Below are 26,882 nucleotides of genomic sequence, written 5' to 3' on the forward strand. Positions count from 1 at the left end.
TATTAGTTTTCAGTAAAAAAAAAATACCTGGCTTAAAGATACAACTGAATCAAGCCAGTATCCTGTCTTTGATCTGCAGTCTCCCAGCATTCACCTGAGGTACTGGAGGCAGTCCGGAGTTTGGGTGTGGGAGGGGGAGGTCGCGGGGGAAGAAAATCCATGTTTCCCTTTATACGTTTGTCAAGTTTTCTAAACGTCATGATCTTTTCCTTCTGCTCCTGGGCTGTAGGTTTCAGGACAAACCTCTTTTCTACATACTTAGCATGGATGAAGGCTTCAATCTCCTGTCTTGGATTGCACAGACAGAAATGCAAAAAAGTATTAAGAATATTTATTACACTATTTAGACATAGACTCTAGAGGCCATTTACCTAATACATTGGCTGGCATTTTTAAATAATCATGTTAAACAGTGGAATTCATTATAGATGATTCTGGAAATAAATCTCCACCAATCAGAGAATGGAAATTAGCAAATTGTGTCAAAAGAACTTTTCAGCACCGTGCCAGCACAGTGCCAACTCACATGAAGCACTGATAATGACACAAAATCCTATTTTGTTAAACTACTTAAATATTTGTATGTATATTTTGCAATAAACTTTTAATATGTTTCATGGAACCCTTGCAAAGTGTTTAAATGGAACACGCTAAGCCCTTGATCACTTGGAATCTGCTATGGTGCTGATTTATTATTTGCATTTCCCCCTTATTTATAGTTTTTTTTTATTATTATTTATGCACTATTCTATAGGCCTGTATGTATGATTGGGCTGTTAAAAATATAATATAAAAAATATGAAATGTGTTGGGTTATCAACCTCTGTTCCTTTGGTCTGGTGAACCATCTGAGAATGTGCCGTTCGTTCTAAAATAATCAAAGCGAACCGCCGGAGGCGTCCCCACCCCGGCTACCTAGGGTTCTGTAATAACTGCTCCCTACAACCACCAGAGGAAGCCCTCACCACTTACCACACTCCATTTCTTCTACAGAAACTTCCTGCTTGTTAGGTAAAAAGAGACATGTTTTTTTTCAACACTTTGCAAAGTTTCTTATTATATCCTTTTGCCTGTTTCTTGCCGTTTATCGGATTACTGTTATTGCCTCTTTGGACTGTCTATTTTGTTCACTGAACCTAGCCTGTATCTTTGACCATCTCTTTGCCTGTTGATTTGGATTTATTACTTAATAATTCAATACAACTTCTGCAAATGGATTCAAAACCAAAATAAGGAGTGGCTGGGAATACCTGGGGTCTCCAGGCTGAGGTTTCTTTCCGCCCATCTCTTCTCTACGAGCTTCGTAGATCTGATTAATGACACAATTTCCCAGCGTGCACATCAACTGCAAACAGAAAAAAACAAAGTGAAAAGACTGCTGAACATATTGCACAAATAAAGAACAAAATGGTATGAACATTTACCTTAAGCATCTCTGGCTCCCATGAATCAAGTGTGAGGGATCGCACCTTTGAATTGTGAACTCCTAAACTCCTGATAGGAAAATATGGGGAATAAAATAAAAGTGATCCACAAAATAAGTGGAAAGTTGCGAATGAATTGATGAAGAAGTAAAAAACATTTTGTTCTTTTTGGAAGACCTATAATTGGTGCATGCCATTACTCTAGTCTTCAGTTTCACACAATCCTTCAGTAATCATTCTAATATTAAATTGATTAAAAGTGACAGTCAAGACATTTATAATGTTACAAAAGTAACATTCAAATAAATGCTGTTCTTTTGAACTTTCTATTCAAGGGATCCTTTTTAAGGAATCTTAAAAAAATCCTGCCACAAAATATTGAACAGCAAAAATTCTAATATGCTGATTTGTTGGTCAATTATTATCAATTACTATTGGTGCTCAATTATTAATAATGGATCTTATTATTATATATGTTGACTGTTTTCAACATATATAATATATAACATTCACTGTTTTAATGACTATGAAGCTCAAGAGAACAGCATTTATTTATTTAACATTATAATTGCCCTAACTGTCACTTTTGATCAATTTAAAGCATCTTTGTGTCACAGTTATGTTTTGTTAGTTTGTTTTTCATGGACTTTCAGCTGTTACTTAGTGTCGTTTGTGTTTGCTATAAGTTGAACCCTCACATTCATTTTCTGTTTGGTCACGTTCACGTTAGGTTTGTTACTCTGCCCTTATTGGATTATCTTGCCTGTGTGGATTAAATAAACCTTGTGTTGGAATTATTAAGAAAAGGCCAAAGTCCGGTCTGCCCTTGAAGACGGCGCCCCAACCTAAGTTGGAGGCGTCCGTCGAGATGACCTTTCGGTGTGAGACAGCCCTCATTGTCACTCCCCGCTGGTACCATAGGCAGCAGGCCTAGCTGAAGCACAGCCGCAGCTGATGCCATACAGCCTAGCATCCTCTGGAATGTCTGCGAAGTGTGGCGAAGTGTTTGTCAGTAAGCGTGAGCGCTCGTGAGCGGGGACGTGACTTACATTCATTACTAGGCTGCTGTGAGGCTGTTGCCGTGTAACAGAGCGGGCAGCGAGTAGGTGTGAGCACAGATTTGTGGGCACATTCTCTACATCTAGCACTCGAACGGCATTTGCCAGCTTTATGAGAGTGGGCTCTGTGAGTGTGTGAGACACTTGGGGCATCGTGTTTATGTGTAGGGGTGAGCACTGACTTGTGGGCACTTTTTCTACACTTAAAACACCATCGGCGTGAGCCGGATAACCAGAATTTATACTCTTTCTGAGATTTCTCTGGGTCGCCATAAAAACGGCGTTTGTGTGCAGGCGAGCGGGCTGTGTTGCTGAAGAGACCAGTAGGGGAGAGCGGCGTGTCGGGAAACGTGTAGCGCTCTGACTCCCTCATATCCGCAAGCATCAACCAGAGGTGCCTCTCTGTGACGGTGAGCAAGGCCATGCATCTGCCCATTGCCTGAGCCGCGGATTTCGTAGCACGAAGTGAGAGATCCGTCGCGTTCCTCAAATCCGTGATGGCGGTTGGGTCCTTGCTTTTCTCGTCCCATTCGTGGAGGAGATCAGCTTGGAGGATCTGCAGCACAGCCATCGAGTGCAGGGCGGAAGCAGCTTGTCCGGCGGCAGAGAATGCGCGGCCAACAAGGGCTGAGGTGGTCCTGCAGGCTTTAGACGGGAGGGCAGACTTTGAGCGCCATCTCGCAGAGGGCGGTCAAAGGTGCACTGTGACCGCCTCTTCCACTGGGGGGATAGCTGTGTACCCCTTCTCGGCGGCGCCGTCCACTTGGGAGAGCGCCGAGGAGACATGTGAGTGGAGCCTCGCGGAGAATGGTGCGTTCCACGACTTAGAAACCTCGGCATGAAGCTCTGGCAGAAATGACACAGATCTGGAAACGGGCGGGGGGCGGCGGCTGTGAAGGAAACAGCCGTCGAGCTTATTGGGCAATCCGGCGAGCACTTCACTGTGGCCTCAGACTCCGGCATCCTCTGCGCATGGAGCTTCTTCTTATGCGGTCCAGAGGGCGGAGTGACAGCATCCGAGGTGAAGGCTTCGAGTCGAGCCCGCAGGGTCGACAGCGGAATCGCTTCACAATGCTCTTAGTCACCCGAATTCAGGGCGAGGGCTGCGTGGTCTGGGCCCAGGCAGAGAGCGCAAATCACATGGCGGTCTCCGGCGCTGAGCGGGGCTCTGCACGAACCGCAGGAAAGGCGAGGCATTTTTATAAAAACGCTTACGCTCTTTTAGAGAGAGAGTGAGTGTCGCAGTGGCGAACACTCACAGAAGGCAAGCACAAAAAGGATACTCAACGCCGGATGGCGTAGCAGGCACGGAAGGCTGAAGGTGGCGAAGACGGCCGGCTTCTTCAGGCGCTTTCCTCTGCGTGCTGGTCAATAGTTTCGACGGCGGAAAAGGCTTCTCTCAAAGTCGAGCTTCGCTGAAGATGATGAAATCAGTGATGCAGCTTCCGAGCCTGTCTTTATACGCTAAGCCACCCCCATTCTGGCGGGCTATGACGCGTAGAGGGCGCGACGTCATGCACGAGGCTCAGTGGTAGGCTGCAGCAGTTGCCGCACGGCAACCAATGAGCACGCAAGATGGCCTGCTCTAGGTCTGCTGGCTGCTGCAATAAATGCGTTGACAATAAATGCAAAATTAAGGATAATTTTGGCTTCAATATCTCGAGAAAAGATGACTTTACCTGCAGCGTAAGCAACTTACACAATACGAGAGAACCCCTCGTAAGAGAACCTTAATAATTGAATAGACTGAAGACTAGACCTAGACAAGCAATTATTCTTTAAAACAAATTCTTGGATTTATATTTTGTTAGTATGGTGCAATTACATTCATACATTTTTATATGTCTATTTAATTTCCTTAACCTTAAAAAAAGAGAGATATACAAGCAATAAACTTAAGTTAGTTAACTTTTGAACAGCAGTAAGCAGTGTTGTATTCCAAACAAACAGTCTCTAAGACCACTTTAAGACAAAAATACAGTAGTCTTAACTTTAGTGGACCACATGCAGACCTCAGACGTAAACATTGTGACAGTACCTGTGAATGCCTGAGCACTCAATACAGAGTGTGATTCCAAGGTTGATGCTAGCCCAGCGAGGATCACTCTGGCTACAGTCACAGCAGAACTCATTCCCAGTGATGGCCAGCACCCTCTGTAGAGCACTCTCGCCTTTAACTGGCTTCACCAACTCACAGTCTGAGCCTAGACTGCCCATAGATGCTGATGACTGCCTGTCCAGGCTCTACAGAATGTGAAACATATTCATTTTAGATGTAAAGTACATAATAGTGGCCTAGTAGTAGTGGTCTGAAATAGGTTATTCAACAGCAGATAAAATCTTATAATCTTGTTGAAAGGATTCTAATTTCCTGACAGTTAACTTTCAATTAACTTTCTATACACCCTTTCATATTAGTCTGTTCAAACAAAAAAACAAAAACAGCCTAACATGGTTTGCTGGTCAGGCTTGTCTTTTGGCTGGTTTTAGAGGGGATTTGGTTATTTATTCGCTGGTTACCTATTTGGTGGAGAAACCAGCTGATAACTGAGGTCCAACTTAGTCAGGAGCGAAAACCTGAATAATCGTTTGAGATAAACTCTGCTCTGTACCATAAAAGAACTATGTTGGGTATGCATTACGTAAGGGATAATGTAAAGTCAGTTGTTTATTAGCATATTATTAAAAGGCTCTCTGCAATACTTGATTCTGACTGTCAATCACAGTATTTGGTGATCCACATTTCCTAACATTCAATGTTATCCATGACAGCCTTTTGTATTTTTTTTTAATGTGTAATAAGTAAAATAATGTACAGGTCATTATTGCAAAATAAACTGAAGCCCCTGTCAGAGTAAATTCTTTACGGTAATGAAAGGCTGGCCATCAATTTTCTGTTACATAAACCGATACAGGGTGATCAGGACCCTAAAGAATCTGCATTCCAAGTTAGTGTTTCTAAATACTAGTTAGCTAACATATTTCACTACAGTGATATATATGCCTTCCTCTATTTAAGTTCTCTCTTACACAGCTCTTTGTATCTCTTATTGGTTTGCTACTCCTCCGACCAATGTTTTCATTTTTTGCTTTAAAGTGGTCATATGATGATATTTTAAAAGTTCATTAGATCCCTAGTGGGAGGACATACCGGTATTGTTTGTAGCCCATTTGTCTTCAGGTATAAAGTTCAGTCTCTGTGTTAAGATTTTTTAAGGCTGACATGATAACATTGCTGCTGAAGAACTGTGCTACATTACTGCCTTCATTAAATTCTTCTGCCCACAATAACTTTGGTCTACCTTTCTTATTTTATGTATAAGAGAAATCTAGGTAACAATTTATATTTGGTGTCCTTACATGTAACTACAGTGAACTTAAGTATAAAAATAAGTACAGTGTACTAATTGTGTTCATATTGCATTGCAAAAAACTTTTGCTGATATTGAGGTGGGATATGTTACATACAGCTGTAAAATGCATGTATTTTTGTTATAAGTACAATGTAAAAACAAGTATGTACATTGCATCAAATTATTAATTTGTAATTACAGTTACTGTAAATTTTTATTTTAGGTATGGAAGTGTCATATCCTGAGTTTTGATAATTGGGATAGGGTCAATGGACTTTGGGATATTTTTGATCAGTCATTTGGCTAGTTTAGTTTAGGAGACCTGGCAACCCTGGTAGGTGTTACCGGTGTTACTGGTAACTCAGTGTTCTACAGTGTTTGGCCATACACTGAGTGTACTAAACGTACTTGCTCACCATGGCATCACTGTCATTTTGATATTTTATTCAAATAAAAACTATTTAGTTCAATTGAACAACGGATGCTAAAATTATAAACATCTGCAGACACATTCATCAACATCAGTTTTGGTAAACGGAAGCTCAAGCAAGTTTGCTTGACGTGAGAACCAATGAGGTTTATTCTTCTGTGTTACGCAGCATGTTTGAGCTTCCTCAAGAACCAATTAGGTTCATTCTTGTGTGTTACGCAGGTTTGGTTGAGCTTCTGTTTATGTTCGCTGATCATTGTTTATATGTGAATAAAAAGCCTAAACTCAATCTGTTCATCATATAAAGTGATTTTGTCTCCATAAAATTTGGACTAAACCACTCAATCTCTTTAATAACTTTTTCAAGCGTCAAAGTGGTAGTTGCGTAGCTGTTAATGGATGGACAGAAATTTCTCAAATTTCATGAAAAATATCTTCATTTGTGTTCTTAAGATGAACGAAAGTCTGAAAGGTTTGGAAGGACTTGACGTTGAGTAATTGATGACAACATTTTCATTTTTGGGTGAACTATCCCTTTAACTCAATGTAACTGTCACAGAGTCAGTCACATTCCCAGCACCAGAAATCTCCGCTCCACCCATTGTTCCCAATCACCCGAATTCTGATCAACAACACCTGCACCAGCTCATCATGCAGTCACTATGTAAGCAGTCCCTTCTCAGTTCACCTTTGTCTGGTCTTGTTGTTCCAAACCGAGCTACTTACCTAACTACCTACCTAAGATATTACCAGTGCGATGATCTTCAGTCCTCAGTCATTTTCTGTCTCCAGCCTACCAGTTTACTTTAATCTGCACTTACAAAGATAGGAAAAGTAGAATGATTTCTCTGTTGACAGGACGAGCTTTGCAGTGGGCAAGATCCATTTGGGACGGGAATGGTGCCGTTACCCACTCGCTGGCGGCTTTAACCACTCACTTCAAAGAAGTCTTCGGTCAAACTGCCAGTTCACACTCTGCATGATCAACTATATTGATTACTTCAAGGGAGATCCACCGTTACCGAATATGCACTCCAATTTCGTACACTAGCTACCGAAACCGCTTAGATCATAGCCTACCGTCAAGGTCTCAATTCTGACATCCGTCAACCGATGGCGATCTATGATGATGTCATAGGTCAGCCATAGTTTCATTCAGCATTCAATCCGAATATCCCGATGTCTTACTGCCTGCATGCTCGATCAGCCCGCTCTGCATCCTACGTCCGCCTCACCATCTTTCGCACCCCCAACACCTGAACCCATGCTAATTGACACCTTCAACTGGTCAAATATGGAGCGTCAACGAATAATCTTTAATCAGCTTTGTTTGTACTGTTGGTCCAGTTCGACCACCCCACTCAGCGGTGAGTACTGAACGAATACAACTTTGTAAAATGTTTAATTTAGTTTCATATATAAACTGAGAAAGTTCTGTAACTTGAATTTAGCATTCAGCTGTGGAGCACGAAACTCCTGTTTTATTCTGTGTCTCTATATACAGCTGTCAGACGGGTTTTCTTTCTATTGTAAGTTAAATGAAACATGTTAAAGGGTTAGTTCATGAACTAACGACGAGAATACTTTTTTTCCGAAAAAAAAAAACATAAATAACGACTTTATTCGACTACTCGTTTTCTTCCTTGTGGGCCTGAGACGAGAGTTCAAGAGATTTCCACGACGCATGCGCGAGAACTGAGAAGAGGACGTTCTTCTTCTAATACTTCTTGTTCAGTTCTCGCGCATGCGTCGTGGAAATCTCTTGAACTCTCGTCTCAGGCCCACAAGGAAGAAAACGAGTAGTCGAATAAAGTCGTTATTTATGTTTTTTTTTCCGGAAAAAAAGTATTCTCGTCGCTTGATAAACTTATAGTTGAGCCACTGTAGGCACATGGAATATTTAAACATGTTCTTTAATGACTTTCTGGGCCGTCAAGTTTCATTCCCTCTGGCAGCCTATGTAGCAGTGATCCACCTCTCAGATTTAATCAAAAATATCTTCATTTGTGTTCCGAAGATGAACGAAGGTCTTACGGGGTTGGTACAGCATGGGGGTGAGTAATTAATGACTTAATTTTCATTTTTGGGTGAACTAACCCTTTAATGAAACTCTTGGAGACTCTCGCGAGCTTTTGTCTTAGCAAGAGAGAGTCCTGCCATTCCTGTTCTGGAGTCTCAGGGTTTGAATAAGTTTTCCCCTCTCTCTTTTAATACAGGTTCCTAAATGTAATCCCTCCCTCTTATAATGTATATATATTACAATGTTTGACTCAAGAAGTCAGACGATGTATGACTGCAGCGACAAGCAATAAAAGAACATCTGCTTGGAAAACTTCCTCCGTCTCCTGGTCTGAGCTTCTAACTTTTCTACAAGGAAAAAGTTCACTACAGATGGTGCCGTGACCCGGATATAATTTACTTCACCTGAATCCAGATTGGAATTCAAGCTCAAAGATCTGACTGCATTCCAGAGAGAATCTTACCTGAATCCAGAACTGAAATCTCCACTCAACAAAGACTGAGTTCCAGAACTGAAATCTCCACTCAACAAAGACTGAGTTCCAGAACTGAAATCTCCACTCAACAAAGACTGAGTTCCAGAACTGAATCCTGAAACTTCAAAGCTCAACAAAGAACAAACTTTTTTTGACTGAGTTCCAGACGGAATCCTTTCCGTATAAACAACGATTTGGTGAGTTTCACTCTATTCAAAGAACCACTGAAGACCAGTACAATCCTCTGCGCCGTCAGAGAACAGTTATCAGACAGCTGCAGTGTCTGGCTAACAAAGTTACCCTTTAAAAGTTTATTTTAAAGATGAAAGTATAGCCTCTACATTGCTAGAGAAGGTATCCTCTAAAGTTAGGGAAGGTTAACATTATGTGTTAATATTGGCGAACCTCTGTTCAAACAGGGATGTGTTTATCCTCTAAAAGTTAGGAAGGTGAAAGATCCTTTACATTTCCTTTTAGAGAAGATTAGCGTAGCGTGCTAATATTTTGTGTGTTACCCTTTGCTCTGGGCAAGGAAGGTTAACTGCGTTATCGAGTGTAGCCTCTTTTGAGCAGAGAAGATTTAGTGTTTTTGTTTGTTTTATCCTCTAAAAGTTAAGAAGGTGAAAGATCCTTTGCATTTTTCTTTTAGGGAAGATTAGCGTAACATGCTAATAGTTTGTGATGTGTTGGTAACAAGGAAGTTTAACAATAGTTGATTTGTGTTAACAAGTGTACCCTCTGTTGATCAGAGAAGTTTTAGTGTTTTTGATTGTGTGATAAAGAAATATCACAAAATGGTTAGAAAAAATGCTCGGCTGGTTCCAACAACGGAAAAAGGTGGTCTTGCTACTCCTTTGTGGTCAGATAGCGAATTTAAAACACTGTTAGGAGAACAGATGGATCTAATAGTCACTGAAAAAGTTAGACAAGAACTAACACAGAAATATGAGATTCATCCAGATAAGATTTGGTCTGTAGAAGAATGTAAAAAGGTTCTAGGAGCAAGTGTTCGCAAGAACAATGTGGAAGCAATTATCTGTTGTCACAGAGAATTTGGTTTAGCAGTAGCTAGACAACAGTCTCAGCATAACTCAGAACTAGAAAAAGAGAACAAAGAGCTACGTGCTAGAATTTCTTCTTTGACTAAGAAATTGAACCGCAACAAACCTATAGAAAAAAATGATGCAGAAGAAGTTAGTCAGCCGGATAACATTTACCCTGACTTACGAGCGTTCTTTGAAACAGATGCGGCTCTCCGCCCAGTAACTGATGTGCCTGCAAATTCAGTAAATGTGTGTGGTGCTAGAAAGAGATTGCAGGGAATTGAGGGAACTGAAAGTGTTCCTCCCAACTCTTCTGTTGTCCAAATCCAAACTGTTGCAAAAGCACTTGGACCTAAAGACATAGAGCTACTGTCCCAGAGCCTACCTTCAGCACGTAAACAGTTTTCTGAATTTAGAAGAACATTAATCAGCAAAATGCGTCTATATGACATGTCGTTAACAGAGGTCACACAGTTAATGTCACAAATTTTAACTGAAACTGAATTCAACAGTTTTGAATCTGCCGTGACTTCTGAACTACAACATGCCAGTAGAAGTGATATGAGAGAAGGTGTTTTGAAAATCCTAAATAATATCTTAGGGCCCAAAATAGATTGGTCTAGAATTACTAGCTGTGTACAAAAGAAAGATGAAAATGTGTGCGAATATACTGAGAGGTTTTGTCAGTCAGCTGTAACGTACAGTGGAATAGTGGATGACTCTGAAAGTGTGCTTGATGACAAAGGACCACTGATTCGTATCTGGTCAGATGGTCTTGTTGCTGAATACAGAAGAGCTTTGCCATTCCTAGATATAGCTTGGTCTAACAGAACTCTTAGAAGTAACTTAGACAGTTTGGCAGCATGGGGAAGAGATGCTGATGTTAAAGCCAAAGTGAGAGCAGCAGCAGCAGCTACATTTAGCACAACGCCACCAGTAAACAGGTGGTCTAAAAAAGATGGCAAATGCCACTACTGTGGAAAATTAGGACATTGGGAGAAAGAGTGTAGGAAGAAGTTGCAAGATACAAAAATAAATGCTATGCATAATTCTGCTCCTTCTCAGCCTGCATACAACCCTGAAATAGTTCCGCCAAGTGTCCACTGATACTTTAGGACAGCTAGTTCAGGCTCTTCTAAGAGCACAAAAAGACCAGGAAAAAAAACTAATTGTTGGGGCTGTGAGTAGCTACCTTTCACCTGTAATCCATCATAATGACAAAAGAATTTTTTTGAAAGGTAGCATACAAGAGAAAGAAATAGATTTTTTGCTTGATACAGGTGCAGAGATTACAATAATTCCTACAAAATTGGCTAAAGGTTTAGACATACTGTACAAGAAAACCAAACTTTCTTTAACTGGTGTAGTAGGTGAAGATTCTGTTTTGTATGAAACCCCGCCCATAGAGGTACAATTTGGCCCTAAAACTCTGACTACAAAACTGCTATGTGCTCCATTAAACACAGGTGCAATTTTAGGCATGGATCTCCTGAGACAGGTACACCTAACTTTAGACATGTCCTCAGAATCTGCTAGCATTCAAATTTCCTCAGCACAAGTTTCTACCAATAATGTAATCCCTCCAGAGTATGCTTTCTTACAGAATCATCAAATTTGGGCTAAAGACAAGGATGATTGTGGTTTGTTGACAGGTGTAGATCCAATAAAATTGACGGGGACTCCACCTCCGGTCACCAAACAATATCCGATCAATAAGGAAGCTATACAGGGGATCAAACCTATTGTAGAAAAGTTGCTGATGCAGGGAGTGCTAGTTAAAACCAATAGTCCCTGTAACTCGCCCATATGGCCCATCAAGAAATCCAATGGGACATGGAGACTTACAATCGACTACAGAGTAGCCAATAAAAATATTAATAAAATCACCCCTCTAGTGGCAGATCCTTCCACAATTTGTAATGGCATACCATTAGAGAGTTAGATCTTTTCAGTAATTGATATGTCTAATGGATTCTTTTCTGTACCTTTGCACTCTGACAGCCAGCCATGGTTAGCTTTCACAGTTGACTATGAGCAATACCAGTGGACACGTTTGCCACAGGGATTTCAAAACTCCCCAACCATATACCATCAGGCTGTCAGACGTGATTTGTGTGACCCAGAATGTCCGGTAAAACAGTCCACTATGATCCAATATGTCGATGATATTTTGATTGCCTCAACAGATCACGAGGTACATCAAACTGAATTGGCATCATTGTTGGACTATTTGCATAAGAAAGGACACAAATGCAGCTTTCACAAAGCTCAAATTGCTAAAAGGCAAGTCACATTTTTGGGTCAAACAATTGGTGCAGGAAACAGATCCATTACACAGGATCGAGCGGCTTCAGTCAAAGCCATTCCCCCGCCTACTACCATTAAAACACTCCGATCATTTTTAGGAACAGCAGGTTACTGTAGACCTTGGATTGAAGACTATGCCTCAATTGCACAGCCGCTCTATGACTTGTTGAAAGACCATGGTAAAGATTCTGATACTGTTTGTATGGAAGAATGTCACCTCAAAGCGTTCAAGGATTTGAAGAGAGCACTATGTCAAGCACCAGCATTAGGAATTGCCCAAACTGATAGACCATTTGTGCTTTATGTCCATAAACATTTAAGCTTCATGACTGCATGTCTAATGCAAGATCATGGGGGCAGTTTACGCCCAATTAATTACTATTCTGGTAAACCTGACATAGTAGCTCAAGGAATGGGCCCATGCCTCAGAGCAGTACATCTAGCGCTTCAGGCTTCATCAGGAATGGTGTTAGGACAGTCTGTAAACGTAAGATGTCCGCACGCAGTGTCCGCATTAATGAATCAAGCAAAAGTCACTTCTGTCACTTCCTCTCGCTGGGGAAATTGGTTAGCAACTCTCACCCCCCCGAATATTGTCTTACAACGTGCACCTGTCACGAATCCGTCCTCATGTATGATGTCTGCTATGACTGAAGTTTTGTTAGAGGATGTAGGAGAAATGACTCACGATTGTGTTACGCTTACATATACACCTACGAGTGTAGTAAAAGAAACTGCCATAGAGAATTCAGAATTTGAGTTGTTTGTTGACGGTTCAGCTCAAGTAATTGAAGGTAACAGACGAGCAGGTTATGCAGTAACGTCCACTACAGAAGTGTTAGCTTCAGGACGTCTTCCAGATCATTTTTCAGCTCAAGCTGCAGATCTAGTAGCCCTAACAAGAGCATGCACGCTAGCTTCAGGATCAGTTGCTAATATCTACACAGATTCCAGACATGCTTTTGGGGTAATTCATGATTTTGGTGTCATTTGGCAAACCAGACAGTTTCTAACTTCTGCTGGATCCCCCATTAAGCATGCTGAATTAGTGAAAGATCTAATGTTTTCCATGAAACTTCCAAAGAAATTAGCAGTGATCAAAGTGAAAGCACATCTCACAAATAATACGACGGAAGCTTAAGGTAATGCTCTTGCTGATATAGATCACAGGTTCTCAAATCAGTGGTGGAATCCAAAATTCAGAAATGTAGCCACAGAAACAGCCAAGAGGTGTGTTACATGTCAGAAGAATAATGATATACCAGTAGCCACTACACCAGCAGCACATACCCCAGCTCCACCAGGACCATTTCGTCACCTGCAAGTTGATTACATATCATTGCCTCGTTGTAAGGGAAAAACTGATGTTTTGGTAGTAATAGATAAGTTCTCAAGATGGGTAGAAGCTTATCCAACAGGGCGTGCTACAGCTGCACATACTGCTAAATGTCTTGTCACTGATTTCATTCCCAGATGGGGATTACCAGATTGCATTGACTCAGATCAAGGTACACACTTCACAGGACAGATAGTCAAGGAAGTGTCTAGAATGTTGCAGATTAAGTGGAACCTTCACTGCCCATACAGGCCACAAGCATCAGGACAGATTGAACGATCGAATAGAACAATCAAAACCAGACTAAGCAAAATGCATCAGGAAGGGGTACCATGGGTCGAAGCACTACCAGCAGTACTGTGTAGTATGAGAGCATCACCTAACAGAACAGTAGGACTGAGAACCTCATGAGATTATTACTGGACGCCCCATGCAGATGCCAGGTGTGATTGATCTTAGAAATGCTGATGTACACATTGCCTCAGATGCCCTGATTGCTTACTGTGAAAACCTAACAAAGGCGGTACAGAGTGCCAGAGGGAGAGTTGAGTCATGTTGGCAGACTCCACCAGAAGGTGGACACACAATCATCCCAGGTCAATGGGTCATGATAAAGTCATTCAGAAATAAGCCATTAGAACCAAAGTGGCATGGGCCACATCAAGTGATGTTGATTACAGCCGCTGCAGTATTGTGTCAGGGAAGGAAAACCTGGACTCATTGTACACACTGTAAGGTTGTTCCCCCACCAACAGGGATAGGTTAGGACACGGAACCAGTGAGGAGCCCCAGGAAGAACCGAACGCAACAGGCTTCGGGGTTAACCCTGGGGTGAAGACTTCCCTCATAGGCCCTATCCTAGTCCATCCTTACCTCACTGTTCCTTAGGTGTCAAAGGTTTAAGAAATAGGGAAAGATGGAACAACAATAGCAGACTCGGAAAATTTACCACCCTAGTGTTTGAACCAATACTGCTCTACTTTCGAGCAGACTCAGAAAAGTACAACTCTAGAACAAATACTGCTCTCCTGTCTTTTGTTTTCTTTCTTACTCTGTGCAGATACCACTGATGACTTCCCGAGACCCATACGCACTGACCTCGTCATCTGCGTATGAAGCCACAAGAAAACCTCAAGAAACAACTTGACCCACTTCCGAGACAACTATCACAAAAAGATAAAGAAAAGAAAAAGAAAAAAATACACAACGCAGAGACTACGAAACCTTCAGTCATCCATCGATATGATCAAGATTGTCCTACTACTACACATCATGAAGATCGCACAAAGTCCGGACTCCAGAAACAACATATTCTTAGAGCTGATGAATATGTAACAAATGCCTTGTTTGCTGGAAAGAAAGTGTGCATGTCACATCCGAAGATGACTGCATTCCAGGACTCACTTGTGCACAAACATGTTGGTCCAACAAGACATTCTTGATCTTTCAGCAAAATTACACCAAGATGACTTAAGATAATTCTTCATGGTTCAGAAACTTGATTGATCACGAGAAAATCACAGTTCCAACTAGAAAAGACTCACGGACCCTAATTGCATGTTTTGTTTCTGTGTCAACATGCAATTACAGAAAAACAAGCACAGAACATGCCTTATGTGCCTGTAACTATCACAAGTTGCAAGAATGAATTTTTAATTGTTTAAATTTGTATATAGTGTGGGAGTTATTTAGAACCCCCAAAGGGGGAATTGAAGGAATACAACTTTGTAAAATGTTTAATTTAGTTTCATATATAAACTGAGAAAGTTCTGTAACTTTAATTTAGCATTCAGCTGTGGAGCACAAAACTCCTGTTTTATTCTGTGTCTCTATATACAGCTGTCAGACGGGTTTTCTTTCTATTGTAAGTTAAACGAAACATGTTAATGAAACTCTTGGAGACTCTCGCGAGCTTTTGTCTTAGCAAGAGAGAGTCCTGTCACTCCTGTTCTGGAGTCTCAGGGTTTGAATAAGTTTTCCCCTCTCTCTTTTAATACAGGTTCCTAAACCTGTATATGAGTTTCCACCATCACAATGTAATCCCTCCCTCTTATAATGTATATATATTACAATGTTTGACTCAAGAAGTCAGACGATGTTGGTATGACTGCAGCGACAAGCAATAAAAGAACTTCTGCTTGGAAAACTTCCTCCGTCTCCTGGTCTGAGCTTCTAACTTTTCTACAAGGAAAAAGTTCACTACAGTACTATTCAACTACCTCCTATTACAACCTTGACAAGAACTGATATCATTGTGATGACTCCCTGTCATTTTGTTGCAGTGAAAGCCCTCATTGACTTGGCCCTCTCCCTTAACCTTTTCTGCAAGCTCCACCTACAGAAAATAACCTGCTCAAAAGCTCTAAACATCCACTCAATCTAGGGGAAAACCGCTGGGCTGTGGTTACATTCGACACTGCACCCCCACTTTGATGCTCCGCATCAGATGCCTCCATCAGGAACAGATTTAATTTATGATGCTGGAGGACTGCTGACTTCACCAGCCCACGGATGTTACAACACTATCCTTCCATCTGCTGGAAGAATGATTCAACAGCGGAGTGATTCCTGTATAGTGTCGACATCGTATCTGACCGCAGTCCACAATTCATCTGTCCTGAAGTGTCAACTAGTCTCTCCCCTGTGAAGGCCTCCTTCCTTTTACATCTGTACAGATAAAACTTTGTCGGGATAATTACGATTATTATTCCGGTTACGCGACAAAAAATCTGTATTATTAATTTTTAAGCCAGACAAGTAGTTTGTTGAGGGTTGATATGTGAAGAAGGACTACACGCCTGTGCACATATGGGCGACCGGAGCGCGTTAAGGGTTTTTCTGTTAGAACGGTGTTGTGTTAGCGGCCACTAAGTTAATAACTAATGATCTTCGCAACGGAAGTGAATCAATCAAAACTAACTTTAGCTGTACAATACCTTTATCATAAAGCTGTGGTAAACCCTAAACAATCTGTTACGGTAATTTCTATTATCACTGTAAAGCTACTTTGAAACAATCCATACTGTTAAAAGTGCTTTATAAATGAAGGTGATTTGACTTGACTTGACTGCCCTGTCGGAAGTGCCCGCTACGTCAGTCCATTCACCATCCAGAGGCAGATCAACTAAGTCCAACCATTCCATGTATCACTACTCAAACTAATCCTCTGGTTCCTTCTTCCCCATGGTCCGTTGCTGATGACATACCTCTTCCTCCTCCAGTGGATGCAGACGAGGAACACATCTATAAAGTGAGCACTATCCTGGACTGCCGACGATGGGGCGGCCGCCTGGAATACCTCGATTGGGAGGGTCACGGCTCAAGGAAAGATCTTGGGTCACTGGTGACGACATTCTGGACCCATCCCTGTTGACTGAGTTCCATACCAACCTTCCCAATCGTCCAGCATCAAACGGTAGAGGCGTTCCCGTCATCTTCCACTGCAGTCATTGGAAGCGGAGTGAGGTGTACACAGGCTTTATGGGAGTTCTTAATGACGGGAGACAGGCACAGGTGGTTAATATTCCAGGGATTGGGAACGCACGGGTGGAGCTGAGGAATCTGGAGCAGGTACAGAGGATGAGTTTGTGACATTAATATTGAGTTAATACAGATAAAACATTATAACCTGTGTTTCTTCAGGAATTTAAATCTCGGCGGTTTTTACAACCAAAGGCTGCGCAATGTTTTGGAATTTTGGAAAACGCATTGATTTTTATTGTGAATGACGACAGCATCTCAAATGTTTAACGTTCCAAGACGGCAGATGAGTCGACCAGTGTTAATTTCGTTGACAAATAATTTTCAGCATTATTTTCGTCAACAACATATTTTCACAGACGAAAACGAGACGATAACTAAATAAACACTAGACAAATGGTTTGGCAGGGACAATTTGGTACTAGATCCAGTCAGAACTGATGTCCTGAGTTTGTGGTAGATGATGCGCACATTTGAATAGAAGCAAAAGAGTATTGGTTGAAAAAGAGTATACTATTCTGTATGGTTTTCTGTGCGCACACACCCGAAGCGTGCCCCCATGCACATTGAAAGCTATACCGTGCGTGAGTACTGAATTGAGCTTTCTTTTGCATTTGAATGGAAAAATAATACACACAACATTGTCTAAATGTCCGTTTTTGGAGAGACAGTCAGTGACTTTACAGAACGTTAACAGTTGTGAGAATATCGGATGTGATCAGTGCAATTGTATCAGTGCATCGCACATTCGGTCTTAAAGTGACAGTGCGTAATAAAAATAATGCCGTCTGTGCCCTTAATATTAATCAAACAACAAAAGAAAAAAGAATTCAGTGCTCTTTAATAAGAATTAATTATATTTAATTTATACAAATAAATATGTCTGCTTGAAAGAATAAAGAAACATGTATGCAAGTTGTTATAAAGAATAGACATACATGATGTTAGAATGTTGATGTTATATGACATGATGGTTTATAACATGATGTTATAACATTTAGAATGTTATAAATATCATTCATTTAAATGAAGCCTATGATCTTCTTTTGGAGAAGTGGTTTTATTTAATTTTAAGATAATATTTGTATGTCACAGGAGTTAAATCTGTCTGTATTTCATGTTCAAACTTTAAAATCATTCATATTATCAGGTTAATAGATGTTTTCTCCGGGAGTATATAATGGGTTTGGAAATTTTAGAGAAATTCTAAATTAATGCATTGCAATTTAACTAAACCCATTAGATTTTAGTCACTAAATCTACTGTAGACTAAAACTAAAACAATTCAGATGCCTAAAGTATGACAAAAAATAAATCAAAATTAACTCTGGAGTCGACGTGTCTGGAGTGGTCGAATGTGGCATCTACGTATACATATCTATGACCCAATGATGAAGTTCCATTACACTTACGTGTTCTGTTCCGTACATACTGTAATAACCCAGAGAAACATTTCTACTCTATGAAACGTAAAGCTAATAAACATACGATTACGACATCATATGATTTGTGTATGATTTCATAAGATTTGGGCTATTTTTATAGGAATAAAGGATGTTTACATGAGAAATGCTAAGCAGGTGTAGGGATTAGCTTTTTCTAAACTGCTACCAACAACATATATCTGCCTCATTATATGACCAAAATTACCACATTAGATCGCAATCGGAAGTTATTACAAACACTAAATGGTGGTTTACAGTGAACTTTGAGTAAAAGCATAGTATTAATCTCATAAATGAACGTGTAGCTTGATCCTAATTATAATTCACCTTTTACCCAGATACAATTATATTTCATGATGCATGTTGTCAAAGAATTAATGTAAGGTCGTTCTGAATCCAAGACCAGTGACCAAGACTACTGATTTGAACTCCAAAAAGCCACGTATTACTAGATTCATTTTTGTAATCTACATGTGACGTCAACATTCCAGCAAGCTAGAAGCTAGTTGGGGTTGAGGAAAAAAATATAACGTTGTAACAAGCTATTTTATGGATGGTAACTGTAATATTATCACTGAAATCTTAATAGTAATTAAGATATTACTGCAATATTACTGCAAAAAATAGTTATTAGTAATGCATTACTGTCCAACACTGTCTGGGAATTACCTATTGCTGTCTCCTGCTATATCAGTAGATTTTTTTGTTGCTTCAACTTTCAATTAAATTCTGTTGCATCTCAACATTTCCAAAGTGCATCTTTACTTTTGGGTTCACCACCTTCCGGTGGCTCGAAGACTCTGACTCTCACACTATTGACCTGAATTCAAGTCCCAGCACTAGAAAGTACTAGATTAATATGTGCTGAGTTGACTCACAATAGTCATTTCTTCTCCATTCTCTCTGAAGGCTGTAGCAATGCTGTTCTGCACAGCTTTGATCCATGCCTGCCGCAGTTTCTCCGAGTCTGCCTGCATCATCCAGCTCCTGATATGCAACAGGTCATGCGAGAAAAACTTTCAATACAAAAAAGACTCATACTGCTACCCAGAGAAGACAGACTCAAACATACTTGGATGGGGACACCACTTCGAAACAGAACCGTCTTTCCACATCCTCACAGTGTTTGACAGTGCAGAGTCTCAGATCTTCTACCACTACAGTGGGGTTATCCTGAAACATTTCAGCACATAACTGTAGAAAACCACTCTAGTTACAGTGCAACAACTTTAAGTCCTTACAACAGACTTACCCTGAATCTCTTTTGATAAACCAGCTGACTGTTTTGAATAGAAAACCATCGTCTATTAGGGAAAAGAAAATCACTGGATTCAGACACAGATTAAATGTTTTATGAGAGAGTATTTGAGGAAAGTAGAAAGTAAAAAGTGTTCAAGATGGTTTTGGAGATCAAGGATGTGTGGCAAATGATTTAAATCTAGAGAAGTATGCAATATGCTACCTGTCAATAAGCCAAGACACAAGATGAGGGCAAATAAAAATTAATAAAGATACAAAAAATGAAATCTATAAAAAAAAAGTTGCAGATGAGAAAAATTAATTCTGAAATTAAATCTCAGCTTACTCCCAACACAAACAGTTCACTACCACAATGAGCACCCACACCTGTTCCAGGTTTTGAACGCATTGCTTGCTCTTTTGAAAAGGTATCCCTCCATAGCTATTCCATTATCAGTGTCTACATTATATTCCAGTTTTGTGTCTTCAGTGGAGAAATCCTTGAACATCCACACAGAAAAGTAACAGTCAACTAATGCAGTGATTGGTTCATTATAGTTGCTAAAAATTTCAGGGAAAAAGTTGTTGCATAAAAAAACACAAATTAGAACATATTTGTGTCATATTTTACACTAATACATACACTAATAATATGTAAAAAATATACAAATATTTTAGGACCATTAAGATTTGTTTGCACTGTGAATTTTTGATTCTTATTTATTTATCCAAGGATAAAATAAATAAATAAAATAAATCAGTATAAAAGCAATACAAAAATACATTCGTTATGTAAAAATACTTTAAACATTAATACATATTTTCATATCTGAATGGTCCTAAAAAGGGTTAAATATCTTTTGCAAAATATAATTTCTTAGTATCTTGGGTGAAATATACTTCATGAGATCCGATGCTATTTGTTTAAAATTGCCAACAACAATTTAAGAGAGAGAATTTTCATGAAGTTTTACCTGCAAAGCAGCCTGATAGTGTAGAAAGAAAACAGGGGTTAGATTTGTAGAGGAAGATACAGAAGAATTCTTTTAGAGTATGTGTTTTCAATGGAATTAAAAATGAGTTTCTGCTCATATTTTACCATCTGTTGGATAGTTGAGTGTTTTTGCTCCATGTCTCTTTTTTCCTTTGCTGAATCCACCACCAGCTGATCCAACTGACAAACCAAACATCCAACAAAATGAGCTTCACATTTGAACACACATGAAATGCATGTGTGCATTTCTTATTCATGCCTTTGTACCTGACCGCTGAGCTGCTTCATTAATGGTTGAAGCTTGCTAAAGAAATCATATCCTTGATGGAAAAACGTGAGGTTGGCATTCATATAGGACAGCATCTACAAAGACAGATTATAAAGAATATTTTTTTTTAAATCTGTAATTAAATTGTCCTCAGTAAATAATGCAGCTTAAGTTAACTTTAATTTTTAGTTCTTTTAAAACTTACAGATTTGAGGATTTCCAATCTTCTTTTGGACTGAAGGACATTTATCTGAAAAAGAAGCAAGACAGGTATAAACAACAAATGGAAAGATGGTCAGAACACTTGTCGAATTGACAAAGCCTTGTCTGATTTAAGCCTATATTTTTCGGTTGTCCATCGAAATCCGATGATGACATCCACGCCTTTATCATGCCACAATCATACGATGGTCGGTCCAGCACTCTGCACCTCTAATGGCATGAGTGATGAGAACATCCTTGATGTCACTACACCTAACAATGATGAAATAAATCATGTGCCAATGTTTAGAGCGAGCGTGCGTCTTATATTTTGCCTTCTGCTGGAAGATGGTGTTGGTTATGGTAAGGTTATGCTCAGACAAAAGAGTAAGTAACCTCATACCATTTGCATTCACCCTGCCAATGCCATGCCTACCTAGTACTCCACTCCACATCCTGAAGTTCTGTCCCACCCTAGCGTTGAAATCCCCAACAAGAGGATCTTATCACTTTTAGGGATCCGGCAAAGAGTTTCATCCAGTGCTTGATAAAAGCATTCCTTGGCCTCATTTTCAGATGGCAAAGTTGGTGCATAGGCACTGAGAAGTGTGGCATAATGCTTTTTTGCCAGGGGTATACGGAGGGTCATTAGCCTTTCACTAATGTCAACAGGTGTTTCTGTGAGACTTGGTAGAAGGGTGTACTTGATGGCCACTCCTACTCCATAAAGATGTTTTCCACCTGGGGGGAAACCTTTCCAGAAGGTTCCCTTCCTCTGTTAGAAAGCCTTCATCCAGAAGCCTGGTCTCACTCAGGGCAGCAATGTCGATGTTGTAGTGGCTCAGCTCAGCAGAGATCAGGGCTGTTCTACAGTGAGGTCTGTCAGAGATGCCACGCGAGTCTAGGAGAATCCTTACATCCCATGTTGCCAGTTTTATAGTGTATTATTTCTTATTTTCCTTATTTTGACCGCAGTAGTGGAATAACTAGCGGTAACCTGTCCAGGTAAATGGTTGAATGGGCAATTTTTAGGCAATGTTTTCTAGGCCCTTCCCCTTGGTGGTGGAGAGGCTCTGAATTGGCAGAAGGAGGCTTACACACTCGGCTCCTCTTTTCACCCTCTATCAAGACGGCTAACCAGCGGCAACAGCTGTAAGCAAACAGTAACAAACAGAGAGCAGAGTGCGGCATGCAGCATGCACTAACTACCAGCACCACTACTACTGCACTAGACGCTTCACACACACCCTGTATTGTACACACATACACGTTAAGCCTATAGTACATTAATAAACAGCATAAAATGATAGATGGATAGATAGACAGTCAGACAGACATATCGATAGACTGCAGACTATAGATACTACAACCTAAACGGACTGACTAGGAAATGTTTAATAATAAAATAAAGGACGCTTAACAAACCTGTAGCACATAGTCCAGGGCCATGTGACGGAAGCACTTGCGTGTTGTGGTCAGGATGTTGGTGGCCTCTTCTACCTCGTGCTGTTTGTTACGAGGCACCTGGGCATTTTTCACCAGTGCCACCTCCTTCTCTTCACTCACCTTATCAAACTGCTTCTTAGCATCTTTAAACTTCTTCAAGTCTCTGCAAATAAAAGTTTGAAGAGGGGAAATGGTCCCAAAAACAACCCACTCAGCAGTGTTGAAAATAACACAACACAACCCTAGATATTTGTTTGATAAAGCATTTAAAACTTAAACACTTACTCCTTCACAAAAGCCTGAAGCTGAGACTTAATGGATCTCTGGGCTTGATCAAATAATATCTAAAAGGAAAGGTAGCAAATATAAAGTACTGCATTTAATTCTTTGTGAGTTTGATTACAAATTAAAGTAGAAAATACTAATACAACATCAATGTAATAACCTCGCATTTGCAACTCTTTCTAAAAAGGAACATAGTTGTGAGGATACTGCCTTTTCGAGTATTTTTGACACTACAATGCACATCAGTCTGATGTGATACTGTAGTAGACGATTGCATAGTTATAAATTTCTCCCTAATATTATCAATTATCAAAGTACTGAGACTGCTCTCATTAGAGTTACAAATGATTTGACGTTTTCATAACGATCGTGGCTGTTTCTGACTATTAGTGTTACTGGAACTTAGAGCTGCATTTGACACTATCGACCACAACATTCTTTTGAATAGATTCGAAAATTCTGTTGACATTAGTGGAATTGCATTAGCATGGTCTAAATTGTACTTATCTGACCATTATCAGTTTGTAGCAGTAAAGGAAGAAATGTCATATCGATCACAAGTTCAGTATGGCGTACCATAAAGCTGAGTACTAAGATCGTTGCTTTTCACCCTGTACATGTATCCCCAGGGAGATATCATTAGGAAGCATGGCATTAGTTTATGCTGATAATACTCAGCTCTATATTTCTTCGCGCCCAGACGAAACTTACCAATTCACAAAATAAACTGAATGTAAAAGCTGATGTAAAAAATAGGATGACTAATAATTTCCTACTATTTAATTCAGAAAAAACTGAGTTTCTAATTATTAGGGAAAAAACTCAGCATATAGTAACCTAGAATACTGTCTAACAATGAATGGCTGCTCTGTCAAGTCTTTGTCGCTCAGTTAGGAACCTGGTATGCTCTTTGATAGCAATCTTTCATTTGAAAGAAAGCCATGTTTCTAGCATCTGTAAAACTGCATTCTTCCATCTTAAAAATATATCTAATTTACAACTTATGTTTTCAATGACAAATGCGGAACAGTTAGTTCATGCATTCATTAACCTCAAGGCTAGATTTTTCCAACAAGTTGTTGGAAAATATTCTTTATTTCTGTAATTCCGATTGGTGCCACTAGTATCGCAGAAACTACATACTTTTTGTACAGTGTAGTTTTGAAGTTTGAATATATTATACCTTTGAGGTCTCCCCAAAGGGAGGTTTTGTCACAAACATACAGATATCTAATACTTTCAGATGTCTTACTGTATGATAGTTGTTCATTTCCTGCAGAGTCTCAGCAAATGCTGCTAAACTGGACTGAGGAGAGAAAGAAAACACATCACACACTGCATTGCTTTAACATGTCAGTGCTTCCAAAAATAGTCAAACAAAGAAGCAGAAAATCATATCTGACAACTTGCAACCTGGACTTTAAAAAAAAAACAGGAACCTGTCCCAAACGGTACACTCAGCAGACTACCAGACAGTCTACTGTATGTGGCATTACATCACCAAATTGTGGACTTAATGGAAGACTGTTAGAGCCCAATTTAGGACAGGGCCACAGTTTGTGAGATGAATTACTAAAGACTGTAAATTATAAATAAGCATGCAAAAAGAACAAAGATAAACAAAAAGCAAAAAGGACAGCTGGTCTGGGCTGTCTTACCCCAATGACCTCATCTCTGGTGGACTGCAAAGCCAGTTCTCTGATTCCATTCACAAACTGCTTGTTGGCCTGGTTATAAACTCTTCCAGCATCTATCATCCCAATACACAACTTCACCAGCTGTAAAAAAGTGTATTCACATTCAGTAAATTCCACCTCACTGCATGCAGGAGTAAACACAAACACATACGTTTTTTAAAGTTTCCAAGTTGATACCAAGGTTGCAGTGATAAAGATGGCTTATTTTATTAACAAATGTATTATAATTATGCTTATTAGTGGTTGTCATCTTGTGATGTCAATGTACAAATTCTGTAAAAAATTTTTTTTACATTTTAATACATTTTGTTTTTTTAGAATATTATTTTTATTTTAATTTTAACAAAATCCAAAACAGAAAATGACAGCAATACAACAACAATCTGCACTGTATATAAAATGAAAAGCACAAAGAAAGAAAAGAATATAACAAAAGTGATATTAAAAATGAAAATAAAAATGATACAATCTGTCAATAGTCATTGGAAATATCAATCAATCAATCAATCAATCAATCAATCAATCAATCAATCAATCAATCAATCAATCAATCAATCAATAAATCAACATTTTGTCAAATTTGAGATGTTTTATACAATTCTTTGTAAATGTAAGGTAGAAAAATGAGAGAGAAAAAAAAGGCCCCAAAATTTTCTTCCACAAAAACCGATAAAAAAAAAAAAAGGTTACAATCATACCATATTAAATAGGTAACCGGGGGGGGTTAGGGGGTTTGGACTGAGGAACAATTTGCCGTCATTGGGACAGGGAATAAAACGTCACCTGGATGAAGTGGTTCCCTGAGAAGGGGATGAGACACTGTGTCATCATCATTGATAATTTGAAATCAGTCCAATGGCATGATGGAACATCACGGGCGGGTGACATCAGGGTCAGACTCAGGAAGCTACAGTTTAAAGCGCACCCAGACCAAACATTGTTAGCTTCTAATAGGCCGAAGCAAGTCAATCACATGGATACAGGGAGTATGGTAGGGAGTACGGGTGTGAACCTACACTGGTCTCACGGTTCGGTTCGATTACGATTATCATGTCATCGATTCAGTTCAATTCGATATCGCGATGAATTACGATGCACTGCATTCTCACTTTTCAACTTTACTTCAAAAGTGATGTGTGCGTGCGCGTGTGTGCGTGTTCGCCTGTTCCGGAAGTCGCAGTGACAGAAAGAGTGACATTCCAGTTTAAGTTTCAAGGGAGTAAAGCCTGTTTATGCCATTAAGAAAATGTAATTCTGTCAAATCAATTTTGTTTTAAAGAAATGTTCATTTAAAAGCAGCGCTCATTCACCCTAGAGATGCACCCATCAACCGTCGCCGAGTCCGCTGTTGAAGGTGACGATCTTCCATTTATAATCACGTGTAACAACACAGAATAATTGTAATTTGACCATCGGGTGCGGATACTTAAATCAGAGAAAATTATTGGGGCTGGTGGATGATTTGTTTTTGGCTGTGGATTCGGGTGACATTGAGGCTCATCCGCTTACTTCAAAGAGGGTTTCTGCAGGTATCTTCAAATTAAATTTAATGCCTTTTTAATGCCTTTTTAATGCCATTTAAAAAAAAATTATGCCATACACGACCCATGACTAACCACAGATATATATATATTTTTTTTTTTTATATATATGTGTATATATGTGTATATATATATATATATATATATATATATATATTTCCTGGAACACATTTCCTGGCGTAATTTGCAGGTGGGACATGTCCCCACCACTTTTGCCAAGGTCGATTGTGTCCCCACCATTTTTTCAACATATCGCGGCAAGAATGTAACAATACAAATAAATAAAACATCTCCAGTTAACTAGCAGAGCATTAATTTCATTCGTTTGTTAAATAAGAGGCAATCTGAAATGTGTTGTTTTTTAAGTCAAGTGACCAAAGTGCTCGTTGCCACTGCTATCAGTGGCGCAGATACAGTGTTCTATTGTGGCTCGCGCTCGCGTCTTTTCTCGGACGCAATCCTTCAATCCGTTACGGAGAGACGAAAAAAACTATACTTCTATAGTGCGGATAAGAACCTCTGACACGCTTGGCAAAAGTTCTGCCACTGGACCATTAAAGTAGCCTAAATGCGTGTAACAGAGAGAACTTTTATGTGAATGAATACATAGATCCGACTAACAACATATATTACATCTCATTAGATAATCTTTCTACAGTCTGCAGGACCCATTTGGTAGAAGTTTCCACGCTGCCAGATGGTCTACTAAGAGAACCAACCTCTCGAGATTGGCCTCTGGTGTACTTTGAGTAGTTATTGACGCCCTGAAGCAAACTGGCAGGGAACAAACCAGCAGACTCCTCTATTTCCCCCCTCACAGGATTTGAGCTTTCTGACAAC

At 39.8% G+C, this 26,882-nt stretch overlaps 1 protein-coding gene across 1 annotated transcript in view; it reads right to left on the reverse strand.

Annotated features, from left to right (window-relative positions):
• Positions 1–26,882, reverse strand: part of acap2a (ArfGAP with coiled-coil, ankyrin repeat and PH domains 2a) — a 69,373-nt gene that overhangs the window by 16,520 nt on the left and 25,971 nt on the right. The window contains exons 3-18 of the mRNA XM_077248842.1: positions 24,463–24,582; positions 24,057–24,110; positions 22,805–22,863; positions 22,499–22,682; positions 21,078–21,122; positions 20,872–20,967; positions 20,710–20,784; positions 20,585–20,596; positions 19,998–20,110; positions 19,624–19,675; positions 19,444–19,544; positions 19,250–19,358; positions 4,521–4,726; positions 1,425–1,494; positions 1,251–1,345; positions 95–288 (exon numbers count right to left, since the gene is read on the reverse strand). Coding sequence (XP_077104957.1) covers positions 95–288; positions 1,251–1,345; positions 1,425–1,494; positions 4,521–4,726; positions 19,250–19,358; positions 19,444–19,544; positions 19,624–19,675; positions 19,998–20,110; positions 20,585–20,596; positions 20,710–20,784; positions 20,872–20,967; positions 21,078–21,122; positions 22,499–22,682; positions 22,805–22,863; positions 24,057–24,110; positions 24,463–24,582 — 1,585 coding nt within the window. The remainder of the gene's footprint in view (positions 1–94; positions 289–1,250; positions 1,346–1,424; positions 1,495–4,520; positions 4,727–19,249; positions 19,359–19,443; positions 19,545–19,623; positions 19,676–19,997; positions 20,111–20,584; positions 20,597–20,709; positions 20,785–20,871; positions 20,968–21,077; positions 21,123–22,498; positions 22,683–22,804; positions 22,864–24,056; positions 24,111–24,462; positions 24,583–26,882) is intronic.

Source organism: Siphateles boraxobius, unplaced genomic scaffold (assembly GCF_051911475.1).
Source record: "Siphateles boraxobius isolate OS27281-9 unplaced genomic scaffold, OSU_SipBor_1 1, whole genome shotgun sequence".
NCBI lineage: Eukaryota > Metazoa > Chordata > Actinopteri > Cypriniformes > Leuciscidae > Siphateles > Siphateles boraxobius.